We start from the raw sequence: 17,761 nt of genomic DNA on the forward strand, positions 1-17,761 counted from the left end.
TAAATTACATCGGTATGTACAAAACTATATGCAAATACATTCAAATATTTTGGATTCACAACTTTTATAGTGAAGCTTGTCAATTTCAGGGAGTTAGAAAATGGAGAAATTGGTGCAGATGATGCAGATAGAAGAAAAAATAAGATAGAGATATAGAGATGGAGAGAATAAAAATAAAAAGGAAAACATAGAATTATAAATCCAACTGAATAGTTAAATTGGGAAATAGAGGGACTGATTCCAGTAAATAATAGATGGTTAGAGAGGGAAATAGAGAGATAAACATATAGACAAATGGATAGTAATATTGGAGAAATAGAAAGATAGAGAGAGAACCACCTCTCTCTCTCTCTCTGATATCTTGAGACTGAAAGGGTAAGCATAAGAGTTCAGATGCATTGTATATTCACAAGATACATCTCTCTCTCTTCAACATATAAGGAAATATACATTTAATAGACCATCAAACAAGCAACTGAAGATCTTCAAGAACACCTTATCCACAATATTTGTCATTCCCTATCTCTCTTTGCCCGCCAAACTTCCAATCCCTAAAACTGCCATGGTAATTCAGACCAGCAGAGAGTTTCTGGAACTAAAAACAGAGGGCACTTTCTCTCTCTAGCTGCCATGGTGATTCATGTCTGCAGAAAGAGTTTCTGGAGATTAAAGACAGAATGCACTTTCTCTCTCTACATCTCTCACTGCCGTCTTCGTCCAGATCGCCACCGCTGCCCAGGTGACCTGGACCCTGACCTTGATCGCCTCCTGCGAAAAACAAGAGAAAAATTCAGCAATAAAATTTTACTTAATGAGGATTATAAAAAAAAATGCAACCCTCCTGACAATTCATAAAAACACAAACCCAGCAAGATGTTTAGAGGATGGCGATTAGGGTGAGGGTGTTCTTGGGCTCTCACCTCAAGTCGGCATGAGAATGGGGAGAGTGCCTGCGTTGGGAATGCCGGCTATGCGGTGACCGCAAAACTTGTCTAGAAATGGAAACATCATCATAATCGATCCGAAGTAAATGTGGCATCGCGACAGCAAAACCCCATCGCATCATCGTGATCGACCAAATCAATCATACTAGGTTTGGCACCCATATGGGAATGGTATATGAAATTCAATGGAGAGTTGTATTTTACGAAAAGAAAACGAAATAGAATTTAAGAAAAGAAAAATTGACGATGGAATTGATTTGATGATGATGATGGAATCAGAAAAAGAAACTGATCTGGATTAGGCATGCAAATAAACCGAACATATAAGATAAATAAGAAATAAGATAGAAGGTGATGCTGTTGGCATCTATCCAATAGGGAAAGTGTAGCTGTAATATAATTCCTTAAGTTTGATGCTGATGATGATGATGATGAAATCCAATGAGGAAAATGATCAGGATTAGGCATGCAAGCATGCCAAGAATATAAGGCAGACAAAATTATTTAGTAGAATGATGATGATGTGGGTGATCAACCGATCCGTAGGAGAATCAAAGATGAAATAAAATCCATTTAAGTTAGGTGCTGATGATGATGTTGAAATCCAACAAGGAACGGCTCCGGATTAAGCACAGAATGCTGGCCAAGCAGGTAGCAAAGAAGTCAGTTCCAAGGATGATGACTATTGTGATAGACCCAATCATGGCTACAACATTTGTCGAAAACAAATAAATGTCAGCTGACTCACTAAGTTTCTAGCGAGAGATATGCTGTAAGTATTAAAAATATCTTGAAGAAGAACATTAAGTATCAAGAATACCAACGGAATCATCATGAAATTGATTTAAAATGTATCAGAGAATTAGAAATCTGATTGTAAGGAAACAGTATTTGGCGGGAAAGAACTTCTTTCTGCTTTTTGGACAAATGCCAAGCAACTCTGTTAGACAGGAAATGAACTACCAATTTCTTCCCGATGGAGTTGTACAAGTAACTATACGAGAAATAGACCGAAAAATAAAAGGCCTGACCATAATGTTTGGAGCTCGCCAAACTCCCCAAAATAATAAAAAATTTAAATACAACAAGTTTAACAGGAAATTAAGACAAGGACCAGAAAATCCTTTTATACAATTTGATATTCGGCTGGCAGGACTAATAAAATATCAATTGAAGTTTCGGCAGGACTTCAAATATCATTGAACTAATAAAAATAACAATTTATCCTGCTTTGGAGAACTTGAGGGATGTCAGGTTATCAAAGACACCACACAAACGATAAACAAGTAAATTTCATATTTAGAACCTGCGAAACTTTCTAGAAAAAAATACCTCCTTGGCCTAGTCGGTGAGGGGGACAAACTTGGCCTTCGTGAGTGCAGCTTCCTGCATAAAAGACGGGAATTTTTTTTGGAATATATAAAATACGGGAAATTGATTATCAATATAGACGAGTTTAGCTTTAATCGTCATAGACAATGGTTAGAGAAGAATCTAGATGAACCGAAACCTTGACTTTGCAAGACTCGGGTAAGAGTCTTTCATGAGGATAAAAATACTTGATTGAAATGCAATTTTTTTGTAAGGTTCGTCCTAAATTGTATCAGTCCTCCACACGGTTCAAATAGAGACTAATAAGTACATAAAATGTTTATCGTTCATTGAAGAGAAAATTACCTTTTTCTTGAACTCTCCATCACTTCATCGTCAGATTCACTATTTTCGTTAATGGGTGGTGAAGTACGCCCTTTTTTCTGCTTCCGCAAATCTTTCTCAGAATCCCTAAACCTCTCTTCTCTCTCATCCTTCCTTGTTTCTCTCTTCCTTCCATCACCATCATCTCTTAGCCGGCCCCTTCGATCTACAGCGGAGGCCTTTCTGTCATCTACATCATCTTTTGATACTCGCTTAGGAACACTTGACTGATGAACTCTTTCCGGTATATCGTCATGATTCGTCTTTGTTGTTGGAACTCCAGACAAAGAAGTTCCCTTGTTTGACTTGGGCACAGTAGATTCCACCTCTTTGACCGCTGTTATCCCCTTGTCTAACTCCACGTGAGGTTTTTCTTTCACAAGATCCTTCATCTCAGAATCATTCCTATTTTCAGGAGCTTTTGTGGTTTTTAGAGGACCTAACTTAGTTTTCTCTTGGCCAGTAATATTCCCGTTAGAGAGAGAAGGGGCTATCTTGCTGTTACTGTCCAGCCCAAGTGAAACTTCAACGTGCTCTTCTGAAGAAACGTTTCCAACGTGTCCCTCTTTCTTTTCTTCTCTCTCTAAAATTTGGTCAACAGATTCTTGAACCTTGGCAGGAAATGATGGATTTGCCCTTTGGATTTCTTCAGACCCATCTTCATCATCGTCAGATGAGTAATCTGCCAGACCTAATATGGCCCCTCCGCTATTACTAATTCCAATAAGAGTTGCGCCATCAGAATTTCCAATGGCCGGAGCTGATGAACGCACAACTTTGGCAGGTGTCTTCGATGTAGCTGATGGTGGAGGTGAAGTGGAGTCTCTCTGCTTCCCAACATTAGCAACATGAACCCCTGATACATAAAAACACATAGAGACATGTTTTCATGGATGGATAACCATTACAGTACAGAAGGTCGAAGCAAAATGAAGCAAAATGAAGCAAAAAGTACCCTCGGATTCATCTTCATTCAGAACCTTTGTTGCTATTTCTTCAAAGAGTTCGTCAGTTACCTGACAAAAAATAACAGGTTCCAAGTAAGACATGAGTGATTTATAACCAGCTTGAAAAAGGCAGGGAGTCGAAACACTTTTAGGAAATAAATTTCACTATAAAAGGTAAATACACACGTGAAACAAGAATCAAAACCTTAAGAAGTACGTCGGTTAGAACCCGCTTGATCTCCAGGTTGATGGCAGCCTGCCTAGCCTCATCAGCATCATCCTATGAAGAGCACAAAGCGTACCAAAGATCAGAAACAAATCTAGAAAGTAATCAATTTATTCAAGGGAATCAGGAGACTCTCAATGATTTAAAATAAAATAAAAATAATAATAATCTCCATTGGAAAAAAGTTCGAACCAATAATGGTTCTGTAAAATTATTTGCTCTGTCTTCAAAGCTGAATACAAAATATGCAGAAAATGCTAAGGAAATAGTAAGGCAAGAGAATAACATAAGACCAGAGCAAGTAGAGAGGCAGAGATTGCAAATATCTGAATCCACGGTCCCTTTTTTTCACTTGTTTTTGGCCATGATAGAAGATTCTGGAATAAGGTGAATACCTCGTCATCATCTTCATCTTCTGAAGACTTAGAAGAGTCGATGCCTTTTTGATCCACTGGCTCTTCATTTCGAGTATCCTTTTTATGAACATGGGTTGCTGTGGCATGAGAATGTTCAGAGGGATGTTCTTGCGAGGGACCCACGATTGAGGCCTTCTTCTTTATGATCTCATCCCTAAGCCAATTGGGCACAGCAGTCTAAAGAACAGAACAAAATAAGAGAGGTGTTTATACAAGCAAGAAAACGAAATTAAATAGATTTTTTTTCTTCAAAAAAAAGTTAAATCGAGAGCATATTGAAGGAAATTTCTACCTTCTTAGGGCGCTCAGACAGATTATAAGTTTCAACCGTGTCCACAGGAAAAGCAGTTACAGGATGTGGTGGGCCCACATCATAATTGAAAGGCGACTGAAAGTTGGGCTGCTGTATCCTTCCAAAGGCTTGGGATGGCAGCTCAAACTACAAATTATGGAGGCACAACAACTCAGGATTTCGATAAATGTCTCAAATAATACAATCGGCGGAACTAAAATGAATAAATTAGAACGCACCTGAGGTCCGGGAGGAACTGGTGAGACATGAGGAAAGAGGGGAACAGGAACAGGGCCAGCTGCTTGAGCATAACCAAGAACAGAAGGGGAAGATGTACCTTGTTTTATTGAGCCCGCTTGCTCCATATTAATAGAAAATGCATTCTGGATTTGAGCTTGTTCAAGGGAGATCTGTTCAAAGGCTTGAGGCTGACCAATTGGCATGTGTAACTTTTCAAGCCTATCCTTTGCTTCTTTGTTAGCTAGCAATTTTAATCAGAGAAATCGTGAATAATACGCATATTTTCCACAAACTTTTCATCTTTTAAAGGACTACCACCAACAAGCATAGAATGCATGATCCGAAATTGTAGGTGGATCTGACTCTCGTCGAAATTTCAGCAAAAAGATGACACACACAATACGTAACAGAAGGGAATCCGTTCTGATCCCCAAACTCTGTCAAGGGTATTTAAGTCTTTTGGGCATTAATGTTGTTCACAAAAAAAGGGCAGACAAGTTTTTATTCTCTCTCTATTCCCTTCCAATATCATTTGTTGATGGAAAACTACCGGAGATCTCTATCTGAATAGTATGAACACAGAATGACAAGGAAGGTTGATTTCGTGATCGACTATCATGGCCGGACCTTTGGCTCACGTTATACAAATGAGACAATGAAATGTAGAGCGTATGCAGGTTTACCGTTTTCTAGGGTTGAAACGATAGACGAATAAATTGTAAAATAAGAGAAAATATAGCAAATATAGTTTTTTTGGAAAAAAATAGCGAATAGTGTTCTTCAAAACAATAATGTTCCAGAAAATAATCTTCTCCGCATGATCCCAGTTCTTGAAAATTTTCCTGCTGATCACCACATACCCAACAAGGAACACATATCACCTAAATGCCCAAGTCAGCAAAAATCACTGTTTGGAACGATTGTGCAACACAAAGGAATGGACTGAATGAGGATTAGCGGCTACAGGAGAGGTTTTTCTAGGATGGGACTGACTGATAAACATGATTGAATTCCACTCTTCCATATTCCTCATGTACAACCTTTGGAGTAAGTTAGCTCGATGTCAGTACTGCAAATTAGCCTCCTAGTTTAATAAAAAGTTAACATTTTAGTTCTCATTTAAATACAATAGAACAGTCCTAGAATCATCATAGAGCCTCAATAAAATGGAAAAATAGTCTAAAATTACCAATACTTGATTTAAAACGATTAAATTATATGTGGAAAAACAACGCGTGAATTCCAAACAAAGGAATACTTGTCCGCCACAATGAGCCAAAGAAGGCAAGTTTCATGTAACCATGTCTCTTATGGAGACCATTTTCTCCACGATCAAGTTTACAGAAGGCTAAAATTCCCCTGAACCCACTTAGTACATTGATCTCACAATGTTACAGCCTTTCCAAAGGGAAAACAAAAAAAATCGCATTCTGATCAATCCGGAAGAGGGAAGCCGATAAAAATGGATCTACTGAAAATGTTTTTTTTTTAACTATTCTACTAAAAATGTTTATTCGCGATAAATAAATTATTTGCAAGGAAGTCCTGAAAGGATGGACAGATTCCAGAATCATAAAGCAAATAAAGCAATACTGATTATTGCGTCCTGGATTTTGGATGTGGTTAATACTCAAATGCCGAACTAACAGAAACATACCTGAGGATGATGAATAACTAGATGATACCTCCTGCACGTTAACAGATGTAGATGAAGTAAATGACTGCTGAGGTGGACCAATGACAGCACTCCATCCTGAAGTTGCCGATTCATCTTTTGCCGCAAATTGGACAGCATTCGGAAATGTCCCTGGCATTTTGCTTAATTTTCTGTTTGTATCTGCTCCAGCATCTGGGATATGCTCTTCAGAAGCAGAAGCTGTCGAAAGCTGACCATCATGAGAGAGAGTAGGGACAGCACTGTGTTGATAGCTTTCATTGTAATGATTGTTCGGTGCCTCTAATGACGAGAATTGCGATTGGACGGCCGAGTTTGAAGCTGCCCATGCCCTAGCCCTCGTAGCCCAATCTTCACCATTATTGTACTGGAAGTTATCTGATGTTTACAAAGAATAAAATTAAGTGAATCACCGATCAATATACAAGAATAGGCGAAACCACTTCAAATGATGCAACCGTAATGCTAGAATAGACTTCTTTTTTCTGAAAGAATAGACTTTCTTGTGTAAGAAATCATCGATAGAAATTATGTTCATCAAACGTAAACTATGATAAGAATAACACAATACATCGAATCTAAACTGAGCCTTTGAGATGGGAATCTGTTACTGGGCTGGCCCAATAATGGCAATTAGGTCGTTAGGTCTAAGGGGCCTACTTAAGGTCAAAAGGGAAATCATACGGGGTATTCGAAGATAACAGAAAGTGGAGAGCGTCCAGAGCTCTCAGATGATACGACCCCGATATATCTAGTCCTTTTTGTCATTTATCCCAATAGGGGCATTTAGGTCATTTGGACCTTTTGTAATCTCTTTAAATAGAACAGCCCTCCCTTGAGGAGGGCAGGCCAAGAAGTATTCCAGAAATGTGTTTGGCTCCCTCCGGCGACGTCCACTCCTCCGGTTCCCTCACGTAGGCGACATCCACTCCGCCTGCCCCCACCTGCCGTAGTCCATCCCGGCACGCCGACTTCCATCCCGGCGCCTACTCCCTCCCTTCTCGTCTTCTCCCCGATACGAACCAGCAGGTTCGTATCATCAGACAAACCCCACATGACAGAGATACCGCAGAGGCATCCAAGGATGGCTTTAGACATGTCTTTCTATCTCTCTTATTTCTCCCAACCACTCTGTACCCTCCACCACTGCCTCTTTCTCTTTCATTTTCCATCTCCCTCCACCATATGAGAGCAGTAAGCAGCACACTTACTGTGGTACTTCATCTGAGCCCTTGGGGAAAATCTAAAGTACGATTTCATTATGAAAAAAAGAAAAAAGACAATATTTGTTCTGGGTTCTAATCGAAAACAAACTCCTTCTCTTAAATCTATCAAGAAAGAGCTAAAATTTTCTAAAACTAGAAAAACATTTACTCTTTCTTTAGTCCTAAGAGTTTCTAAAAATACAAGATAAAGGTCTATAAAGATTTTGAATAAAAAACAATGACTAAACAAAAAATTCAAGATGTAATACGAATGATGAAAGAACTCGAAGATATAATATACCCAATTTTCTTTTTCAGATTCAGGACTCGGTGCGCAGTTGTAAAGCAACTGAAAAATAATTTTTTTGATACCAAGGCAAGTGGGAAAAAAATGGAATTCAATGCAAGAGTTGCACGATCACTTATCCAGAGTAACGCTTACTCTCTACTTCAGAGTAAGTTCCTAAAGTAAATCAATGCCAGCATCAATGAAATGACAACCAACAACATTCACAATAACTAGCTGATGTTTCAATCAAATGGCATGCAGCTGACTTATCTTTCAACCCAGGAAAATAAGTTGGCACGTATTTTAAAAATAAGTTTCACAGTTTCATAATATCTGATATTTTAAACAACATTACAAGTAAATGATATTAAGCCGACTTCAAGCCAAATAAGAAAGTGACGAACGAAAATAAGAGAAGAAAGAAATGTAAGTTTTCAAAAATATATATATATAAAAAGGAGAACTGAAGTAACCTGCATAATTCCAGCCCTGAGCACCATGCCATGGTGAATTCTCCCACATCTGTTGGAATATCACAAATGCCCTTAATAAGTTATTATTACAGGGAAATCATGAGCCAGTCCGCACAGCAAAATATGAAGTTATCGGCCAAGATGAAAAAGAAAAAAGCAAATGGCAATGCTATCTTAATTTCAAAATCTTCACCATTTTTTCAAACGATGCACCAAAATGCTTCAAAAAAGGGATTTGTGGCCAACCAACTCCTTATAATGCACGAAATGAATAATTTAATTTAAAACATGTTAGCAGCACGCCACAGAAGATCGCCAATCCACAAAGAAAATCATCATATGAACCGACTTTCAAGAGCGAATAATTCACTAGCTTTCTACAAAGTAGACCAAGACTTTGAAAAAAGGGAGTAAGACAAGGAACAACATTCATCCACAAAGAATTCGAACTCTTCAACCTACTGTTCAACCTAGATCTTCAAATAATTCTTGGCATCTAGCTTCTAAAGAAAGCCTACGATCAACAACTTTCTGCATCCAAAACTCTCCACTCAGTTTCCCAACGCTACAAGAAAATCGATAAATGGTATCTATCTATCTCAGCCATCTAGTCAGCCTATCTATATATCTCCCAAAAAGTGCATATCTCTCAAACTATCCATCCACCTAATACGTCCATCAATATATCTATCCATCTTACCATCTAGTCTGTTATATCTATCTCCCAAAAAGCGCATATCTCTCAAACTATCCATCAACCTAATACGTCCATCAATATATCAATCCATCCCACCATCTGGTCTGTTCAATCCATCTATCTCCCAAAAAGTGCATCTCTCAAACTATCCATCCACCTAATACGTCCATCAATATATCTATCCATCTCACCATCTAGTCTGTTCTATCTATCTACCTCCCCAAAAGCGCATATCTCTCAAACTATCCATCCATCTAATACGTCCATCAATATATCAATCCATCTCACCATCTAGTCTGTTCAATCCATCTATCTCCCAAAAAGTGCATATTCATATCCAAGTTCATCAATCTATCAATGTATCCCCATCAAAGTCACGTCCACAGAACAAAACCCAAGTCGGCAAAAGAGAGAAAACACATGATTAAACAAAATAAAACACAGAAGACGTTCCAAACAAAGGCCGAACAGAAAAAAAATACCTGATTTGGCTGAGGATAAGCCGGAGGCAAAGCGGCAGGCGGCGGCGGAGCAAACGACTGAGAAGGAAGCGGCGGGGGGTAGAATGGAGAAGGGTTTGTACCGTGCTGGGGAGGAAATTGCATCGCGACAGGAGGGAATGGAGAAGGATGACGAAATTGCTGGCCGTGGTCGGAAGGGGGCGCCCAAGGCGAAGGGCGAGGTTGATGTTGCGGGTGAGGGAAGTGCGGTGGAGGCGGGTACCAATACTGGCCTGGCGGCGGATTTCCGGCGGTCATCGGCGGCGCCGCCCAGGCGAAGCGGCGGCCCGTCGGCGTCAACGCGTCCATCTCTTCCTTGAACGACGGATCGAACTGGTCTGCTCGACCGCTCCCAGCCGGGGGTTTATATAGCGCGAGTTTGTGGACGGATGATGGGACGGAGGACGAATAGAATCGGACGGATGCCGGAAGGATAATGGGATGATGGGACGGATTACGGTGACGGATGATGATACGGCCATACGGGGGGTGACTGGGACGGATGACGGGGATAATGGGACGGATTACGGTGACGGATGATGATGCGGCCATATGGGGACACTGGACGGATATAACGGGAAGAATGACGGAAAATAACGGGATGTGTGACGTACGGATGACGGGGGAGAGTGGGACAGCTTACGGTGACGGATGATGAGACGGGGTGATTGGACGGATGATGGGGGAGAACGGGGTGAATGACAGGAAATAACGGGATGGGTGATGGAGGGATGACGGGGGAGAGCGGGACGGCTTACGGTGACGAACGATGGGACGGATGACGGGAGAGAACGGGATGTGTGACGGACAGATGACGGTGAGAGTGGGACAGATTACGGTGACAGATGATGAGACGGGGTGATGGGACGGATGACGAGAGAAAATGGGACGAATGATGGGAAATAACGGGATTTGCCAATTGAGAACACCTTAGAGGCTTCGCCGATTGAGAATACCCAGAGGCATCCCCGATGGGTGATGGACAGATGATGGTGAGAGTGGAACGGATTACGGTAATGGATAATGAGACGAGTGATGGGAAGGATGCCGGGAAAAAATGGGATGAATGACGGGAAATAATGGGATGGGCGACAGGAAGGATGACGGGAAATAACAGGACGGCGATGGGATGGATGACGGGAGAGACCGAGACGAATGACTGTAAATAACGGGATTGTTGACGGGACGGACGACGGGAGAGAACGGGATGGATGATGGGTGCTGTGTGTTATCTGTTGGGGGCGTCTTTTGAAGAAAGAGACTGATATTTTCTTTGTGGACGAATGATGGGACAGGACGGAACAGAACTGGTCTTTTTGTCTCATGGAGGGAATTGTGATGTTGTCGTTTGTTTAGTCCTTTGGCCGTCTTCCGGAACTGAGGGTGTGGAGAAGGTTGTGCGGTGCAGTCTGAAAATTTGAGCACATGTGGGAGTTTTTCGGTTTCAGCAAAACCGGTGCGCGATGTTTGGTGCCAAGTCATGTAGAAGTTTTGCACGTCACGAATTCGCAGAAATATTTGCCCTTTTTGTGCTTAAATAATAATTGGCGTTGTGAATAGAAAAAACATTGAAGTGTAAAAATATATTTGAATAGCCATGGTCTGATATTTCCCTGGATGGTTAAGTTAATAAAATGTTTATTGGTTAGGAATTAATTTCATAACTATTGAATTCCACCACGGTGTAGATGACAATTATAATATTATGGAAACTTGGTAACAATATTACTAATGTTTTTGAAACATAAGTTTTTTAAAAAAACTTTGTGAGTCACAAAATTATAATTACTGGATTTATAATTACTGGATTCCACCACTATGAAGATAATAATTTTATAATATTTCCAAAATTAGTAACATTAGAATTAATATTTAAGAAACATTAGTTTTAATGTGTGCACACAGTATTTTATAATATATTTAAAAGTCACAAATTAATATATGTTATGAATGAATGTCAAAATATTGCTCAACGAAAAAGAAAGATGAGTTGTATTGGTACGTCACCCTTTGATACATAAAACAATATCCATGACGATGAACATATTGAAGCAAAAAAAGAGGTTCAACCTAATCAGATTCCAAGTCCTCGTTGCTATCTTTGTCATTTTGGTTGGTATCATTTTGGTGATATGAGTAGTTCGATCCTTTCCAATGTTAACCATGGTCACTCAATTGACGAAGAAAAATATCGACGAAGGTGCATTTGTTGCAGAGACTGACATAAGTTCCTTCGTAGCCATTTCTGACTCTTGATACAAGAGTTCACATGTTACCTTCCACTAGATGCATGGTTTCATCCCCTTGATATGAATTTTGATGTAGACATCACTTGTGCCTGGGATTCATGATGGGTGTATGCTTGCTATCTAGCAACAACTTGTCAAGTGCTTCACTAAAAAAATCTATAGTTGTCCAAGCTATACAAAACATTTAAAAGAAACTATATGAACCATTCTGATCATTCGTGACCAGACATAGTTAATAAATTATGCACCTACAATACAACTTCATTGCAGAAGCCACGGTCAACTAGCCATGGCTTCATGGATGGATGCAAAGAAGTATCATGAAGTACTTCTTCCCAACAATAGCCCACAGTGAATCCAAAAGACTCTAAGAATGGGTGACAACATGGAATGAGAATGGGTTTGTCGATGACGGACGCGAGATGTAAAAAATTCTGTAAGGTTCACATAAACGGAAAAAAATTCATTAAAATAACATGTCAAGATGTAAAAAACTTATATGCGGAGACAAGAACTAATAGCTAAAATGCAACAAGCTACATTCCAGAAATACATAGTGTTCTGATTTTTCATCAAGCTTATTTCGAGGATAGCGCAGACAACCAAAGGCTTTAAGAAAAATGATTGTCAAGTGGTAATTGGAAAATAACTTTGTATGGAGACTTATGCTTAATGAGAGATATGATCATCCAATTAGTGAGAAAAACTGCAATGGCAACACCTTCGTCCCATAATTTTTTTGACATGCTCGCGTGGTATAGAAGAGCGAGGGTTGTTTCACTGATGTGTTAATGCTTTTTCTCTACACTTCCATTTTTATCTGGTGCGTATGGGCAGGAGACTTGACGTGTCAATGCCTTGAGTTTTAAAGTAAGATTGGAAGGTCTGAATACCTCCACCCCAATCACACTGAAAGGATTTCATTTTAGTATCGAACTGATTTTCAATACATTTTTGGATAACAGTAAGCACAAAGTTAACTTATATTTTTAAGTGGATAAAGCCATGTATATTTGCTGTAATCATCAACAAAGATAACATAGTATAGAAAACCAGAAGGAGAGTAACAAGGGACAATCGTCATAAATCTTCATGTAAGACTTCAAGAGGTTGAGTAGAGTGTCGAGGAGAGGATTTAAATGACTTACGGGATTTCAAAATATGACAAGAGTCATAGATTAAATGTTTATCAAAGTGATAAGCGGGAAGGCCAAATCAATTGATGACATCCTGAAGGATTTTAGCCGAGGGTGTCCCGTGCGAGTATGCCATGTGGTGGAAGATGCTTGTTCTCCAAGGAACACACCACAAGATGAGCTGGGTTGCTAAAGGTAGTATAGACCCTCAACCGATCCTTGCAAAAGGATTTGGCGGGTTACCATGTCCTTCACAAAAAAATAGAAAGGATGAAATTCGACGAAACATTGTTATCATATGCCGACTTTTGAATGCGCAGTAGATTCTTTTTAGTCTCATGGACATGGAGTATATTTTTGAGACCAGAGATGCCTATCAGAAGTAGAGATGGTAGACGCACCAAAGGAGAGAATGTTCGAAACTGTTCCTTTACCGAGATGAAGCTGATAAGTCCTCTGGTAGGTGATCACAGAGTTGGCCAGTTGTTGGTCATTCGTCATGTGGGGGTCACACAACTGTTGGGGTACCAACCTTAGTGATGAAATGTGGTTGTGGTAGTAGTCATATATGCTTTTGTAGGTATCTATGATGTTCAATCTGAAGACCCATGTGATGGTGGGATCCACAATTGATTTCTCTAGCATCACATTCATTGCATCCATGAACTCTATGTCTTAATTGGGAGCACATTTGACATTGGAGCTGGAAGCTTTAGTTGAACCTGCCCCTGTCTCATCCACGGTTTTGGATGGTAGGCAGGTGTCTAATAGCCATCCCTCTGAGTATTAGAAGGTTGGACGTGAGATCCTTGACCTTGCACATTATTTTCCACGAGAATGAAGCTATTGGAATTTGCGGCAAGGTGATATGCCATATATACATCATGCACCTTTATATTGATCACTATATCTTCAGTCTTCATGTGGTTGACATTTACATCGTGCCTAGGTCTCGAAGGAACGTATAGATCACATAGGCTTCATCATGAACTCATTTTTAGTAATGAAAACATACATATCTTAGAACCATTCCATGCACAATTTTATTGATATTACCTTCGTGCTGGTATAGTTCGCATGCCATGCATTTATTTTGGCATTTCCTTAAACAACACTTTTTCATAATTCTTATGCCCATACATTCTCACCTAGAACATGCTTCAAGATTATTACCTTTGATGGATTTAACTTTTGTAAGTTGGTTATGGTGCATTGTGCAAGGTAGGAATTAAATAAATAAATAAAAGAGAAAAGGGGGTTTTTAAGCAATCCAAATGCTAATGGAAGAACACTCAAGCCAGCCACAAGCAGACAAGCGCATGAGCACTCAAGTCCGCCCGTAGGGGTTCAATGCTACGCATGAGCAATAGCGCCTAGGTGCATGAATGAGAATCAAGGAGCCTACATGGAGTCCACATATGCCCATGATAGTCTAGCATGTGCACCTGCGCAAGGGGGATGGTTTACTTTATTTAGTAGATAATTCAATGTGGAGTTTATACAGATGCGCATGTTTTTAAATCTCTCCACGTGGGATTAACATTTCTCTATCTTCCCCATTGCAGAAAATCGTGTTGACCAGAACGATAGGCGAATTGCAACCCAATGTGCTGCAATAGTTAAACATATAAAAAGAAAAGATGGTCGAGTTTTGAGTTGACCTAGCCCAAAGCTCATATCCTAATGGGACTATTTCTAAGATGAAAATATTTAATCTTATCCATATGATCTCTTTAGAAAAGATCATGTTGCGCTTAATACTTACTATTGTTCTCCTTGCAGGATCGTGGTTCGTCATGGGCGGCGAACACGGATGATGGGGCCCACCTCACGAACCAGAAGGAAGGCTAGCATTGACAAGGTGACTAATGGGGAAGCCAACAAGGCAAAGAGGGGTGCATCACCAAGTGTGGGGTCCACGACTACAACTTAATTGCAGCTATCAGACCCACCCAAAGGAGATCAAACAGTCGGGGGGTAAACCCAACTTTTGTCACCCCCAGCCATCATTCTCGTCAGTGGCCAATGGAGATCGACGATGGTGGGGGGACCATAGGACGATCCAACTACCTGTGAGAGATTTTGGATCAGGTGCAACTGATGGGGGGGTCAAGAGAATTTTTCTCATTGTAGGAATCAGAGCTGTGGAGGAGACCCTTTCAGCTTCTCCTGAGTGCATCCCAGGTCATGACAGCCTTAGAGATCACGAACGATGCCAATGGAGTAGGTGTTGGGTTGAATTATTGGTTTCTGTGCCTTGGTTCGGCCATGGAAAACACATTCCATGGATGTGGAAGTGTGTCGATCGATTCACAATCGATATTTAAAATAAAACATTGAAATTACCTATTGGGGAACTTATTACAACACCCTTGGCATGCTCACTTTGAGATGTATAATCCATCATCCGTGCGAGACTCCCGAATGACTTAGGGTATGGTTTATCGTCAAACCCTGATCCGTCATTCGATTAGTACTGATGCGTCACGGGGATCATTGGAGAACTCCTCCAATATCATCACCACCCTGGCCAGGGATTTTCTGCATCGTCTTCCTTGAGTCAATTTCCTCTTATACCGAGGATGAATAATCCTGTCTTGACCACTCAATCATCTCTGCAAGCTTCTTACTACATCCGATCTATAACTTATTTGAATCCCATGATAGGAGGCTCGTGAGTCATAGTCAAAACATAGTCGTCTACTCACGAGATGTCCTTGGTGTCTCAAGTCAGTGGATCACTTATACAACCATGACTTGAATCAACCTGATTGACATTCAAGTATAATACCATTTAGTGATTCGTATGGATCAATTTAGTAAAATCTTTCTCCAATGAGCACCCACTATCTGTCCTTAGTTTCGCCACACTTATAGCTATAGGATTACGTATACTTATCGTATAAGTAAGATCAGATAGTGATATTCTATCCGGATAATTTGATGTATGTCTCGAATATCCATCGAATAGGAATATTTAGAATACACATTTAAAGACTAGTGATCAATGTATTATGATATCATCGTAATTCACTAAGTCATTGCACGTATTCATGGACTTCATTATAAACATCACACGTTATTATAATGAATGCAAATATTTTATTCAATGAACTTAAATAAACACGGTAGTGTGATTGGCTTGACGGTCACATAAAATCTATCACTAGGAAGGCCCATATCTGCACCATCACATAGGAGAAGTCATGCCCTGAGGTTATGGGATGATGATTAGCGTCCCCAACCCATATTCTTCAAATCAAGGCAGATTTGATAACTTTCTAAATCAATATGGGTGATTATGCATGTGACCCTCTAGGCCCATCTATCGTTCTAGTTAATAACTTTAGCGGCCCGATAATAATTATTGACCAACCTTATTAATTAACTATATCAACATATATATTAATTAAATAAGGACCGATTTAACCAAATCAATAGGCTAAGTTTCAATCCCGTAGGGTGCAATTCTACACCTCGTGCTCTAGAAGATACTGAGTAGTGTTGAACTCTCTCGTGGAACCTTTACTGTCATTGGTTATCATATATGTATATTCTATCATCCGCGCGAGACTTTCAAACAGACTTAGGGTATGGTTTATCATCACACCCTAATCCGTCATTTGATTAGTACTAATGCGGAACGGGGATCATTGGAGAATGCCCTCTCCAATATCCTCATTACCCTAGCTAGGGATTTTTCTGTATCATCTTCCTTAATTCAATCTCCTCTTATACCGAGGGCAGATGATCCGGTCTTAACTATGATGGGGGACCATCGCGACTACATCGATACGGGACGAGTTCACCCGCGCCACACTGCTCGAGCTGACGTTCGTGATTCTAGCTTCAAGTATCTGACATAGTTTTTACTTGTAAGTATTGCACTTTATTTCTTTGTATTTTAATTTCCTCAAACAATTCAGATTGGGCCTCTTCTGTTGTTTATTTCATCTCTTTGTAATGTACATTGAAGGGGAATATTGTCTCCCGATGGTTTTCCCCCGTTGTTGGCCACTTGGGCATCCTCCCTCCCTATATAAAGGGATGGTGTGTTGAAGGATGTCTTAGACTGTCCTGAAAATTGAAAGCATTGTTCTTCTTTTGAGTTTCATTTTCGCCTAGTTAGTGTAGCGATTGTAGATCGAGATCGTGGGTTCCTCGCCGTCGCGCCAGATTCACCACGTTGAGATCACTCTGTGGAAGAACTGCCATCAACGACACCTCCCCTTTGTTTATGGAGCCAATCAAGAAGCCAGTTTCTTGATCGCATTGTCGCACAAGAATCATCAAAAACCACTTTCTTGGTGTTGTTCTTGAATTCTGCCGCCACCACCCCCGCCATGGACTCTGCTGTCGCCATTGCCGCACGCGCAGCTCACCGTCGCCCCACCCTGCCACTCCCATTTGCACGCATCGCCCGTGGCCCAACCGGGTGCCACGTGTGCAGTCGCACGCCGCTGCGCACTTTGTGCGTCGCCGAGCGTATCACCGCAGCGGTGCATGTCGACCACCACCACGCGTAGCGCACGTAGCCGCACGCAGCCGCACGCACCACCACAAGCACGTCGGACGCATCTGCGCACGCCACACACATCTGTGCATGTCACTTGCCAATGCGCGCACCGCACATCACCGCACACATCGCGCGTAGCTGCGCGTGCCCTTGCTGCCACACACCATTGCACGTGCCGCCCGCCGCTGCACTCCGCACACTGTCCGCGTGCGCCCAACAACCCGCACTACTTTCTGCCAGCTGCACGACCAGCCAAACGTC

The 17,761-nt window shown here is 40.8% G+C and overlaps 1 protein-coding gene across 2 annotated transcripts; it reads right to left on the minus strand.

Annotated features, from left to right (window-relative positions):
* Positions 1 to 368: 368 nt before the first annotated feature.
* Positions 369 to 9,933, minus strand: LOC144704912 (cyclin-like protein). Of its 2 annotated transcripts, XM_078577496.1 has the most exons (12): positions 9,582 to 9,933; positions 8,403 to 8,451; positions 6,418 to 6,813; positions 4,760 to 5,001; positions 4,521 to 4,667; positions 4,208 to 4,405; positions 3,792 to 3,866; positions 3,595 to 3,655; positions 2,622 to 3,495; positions 2,277 to 2,330; positions 921 to 992; positions 369 to 768 (listed from the first exon to the last, which is right to left on the minus strand). In XM_078577496.1, the coding sequence occupies exons 1-12, from the start codon at positions 9,906 to 9,908 to the stop codon at positions 702 to 704; spliced, it is 2,562 nt and encodes an 853-aa protein (XP_078433622.1). In that variant the 5' UTR covers positions 9,909 to 9,933; the 3' UTR covers positions 369 to 701. The 2 variants fall into 2 exon arrangements, with proteins under 2 accessions (XP_078433622.1, XP_078433623.1); XM_078577497.1 differs by lacking the exon at positions 921 to 992.
* Between the last annotated feature and the right edge of the window lie 7,828 nt (positions 9,934 to 17,761).

Source organism: Wolffia australiana, chromosome 6 (assembly GCF_029677425.1).
Source record: "Wolffia australiana isolate 7733 chromosome 6, ASM2967742v1".
Lineage (NCBI taxonomy): Eukaryota > Viridiplantae > Streptophyta > Magnoliopsida > Alismatales > Araceae > Wolffia > Wolffia australiana.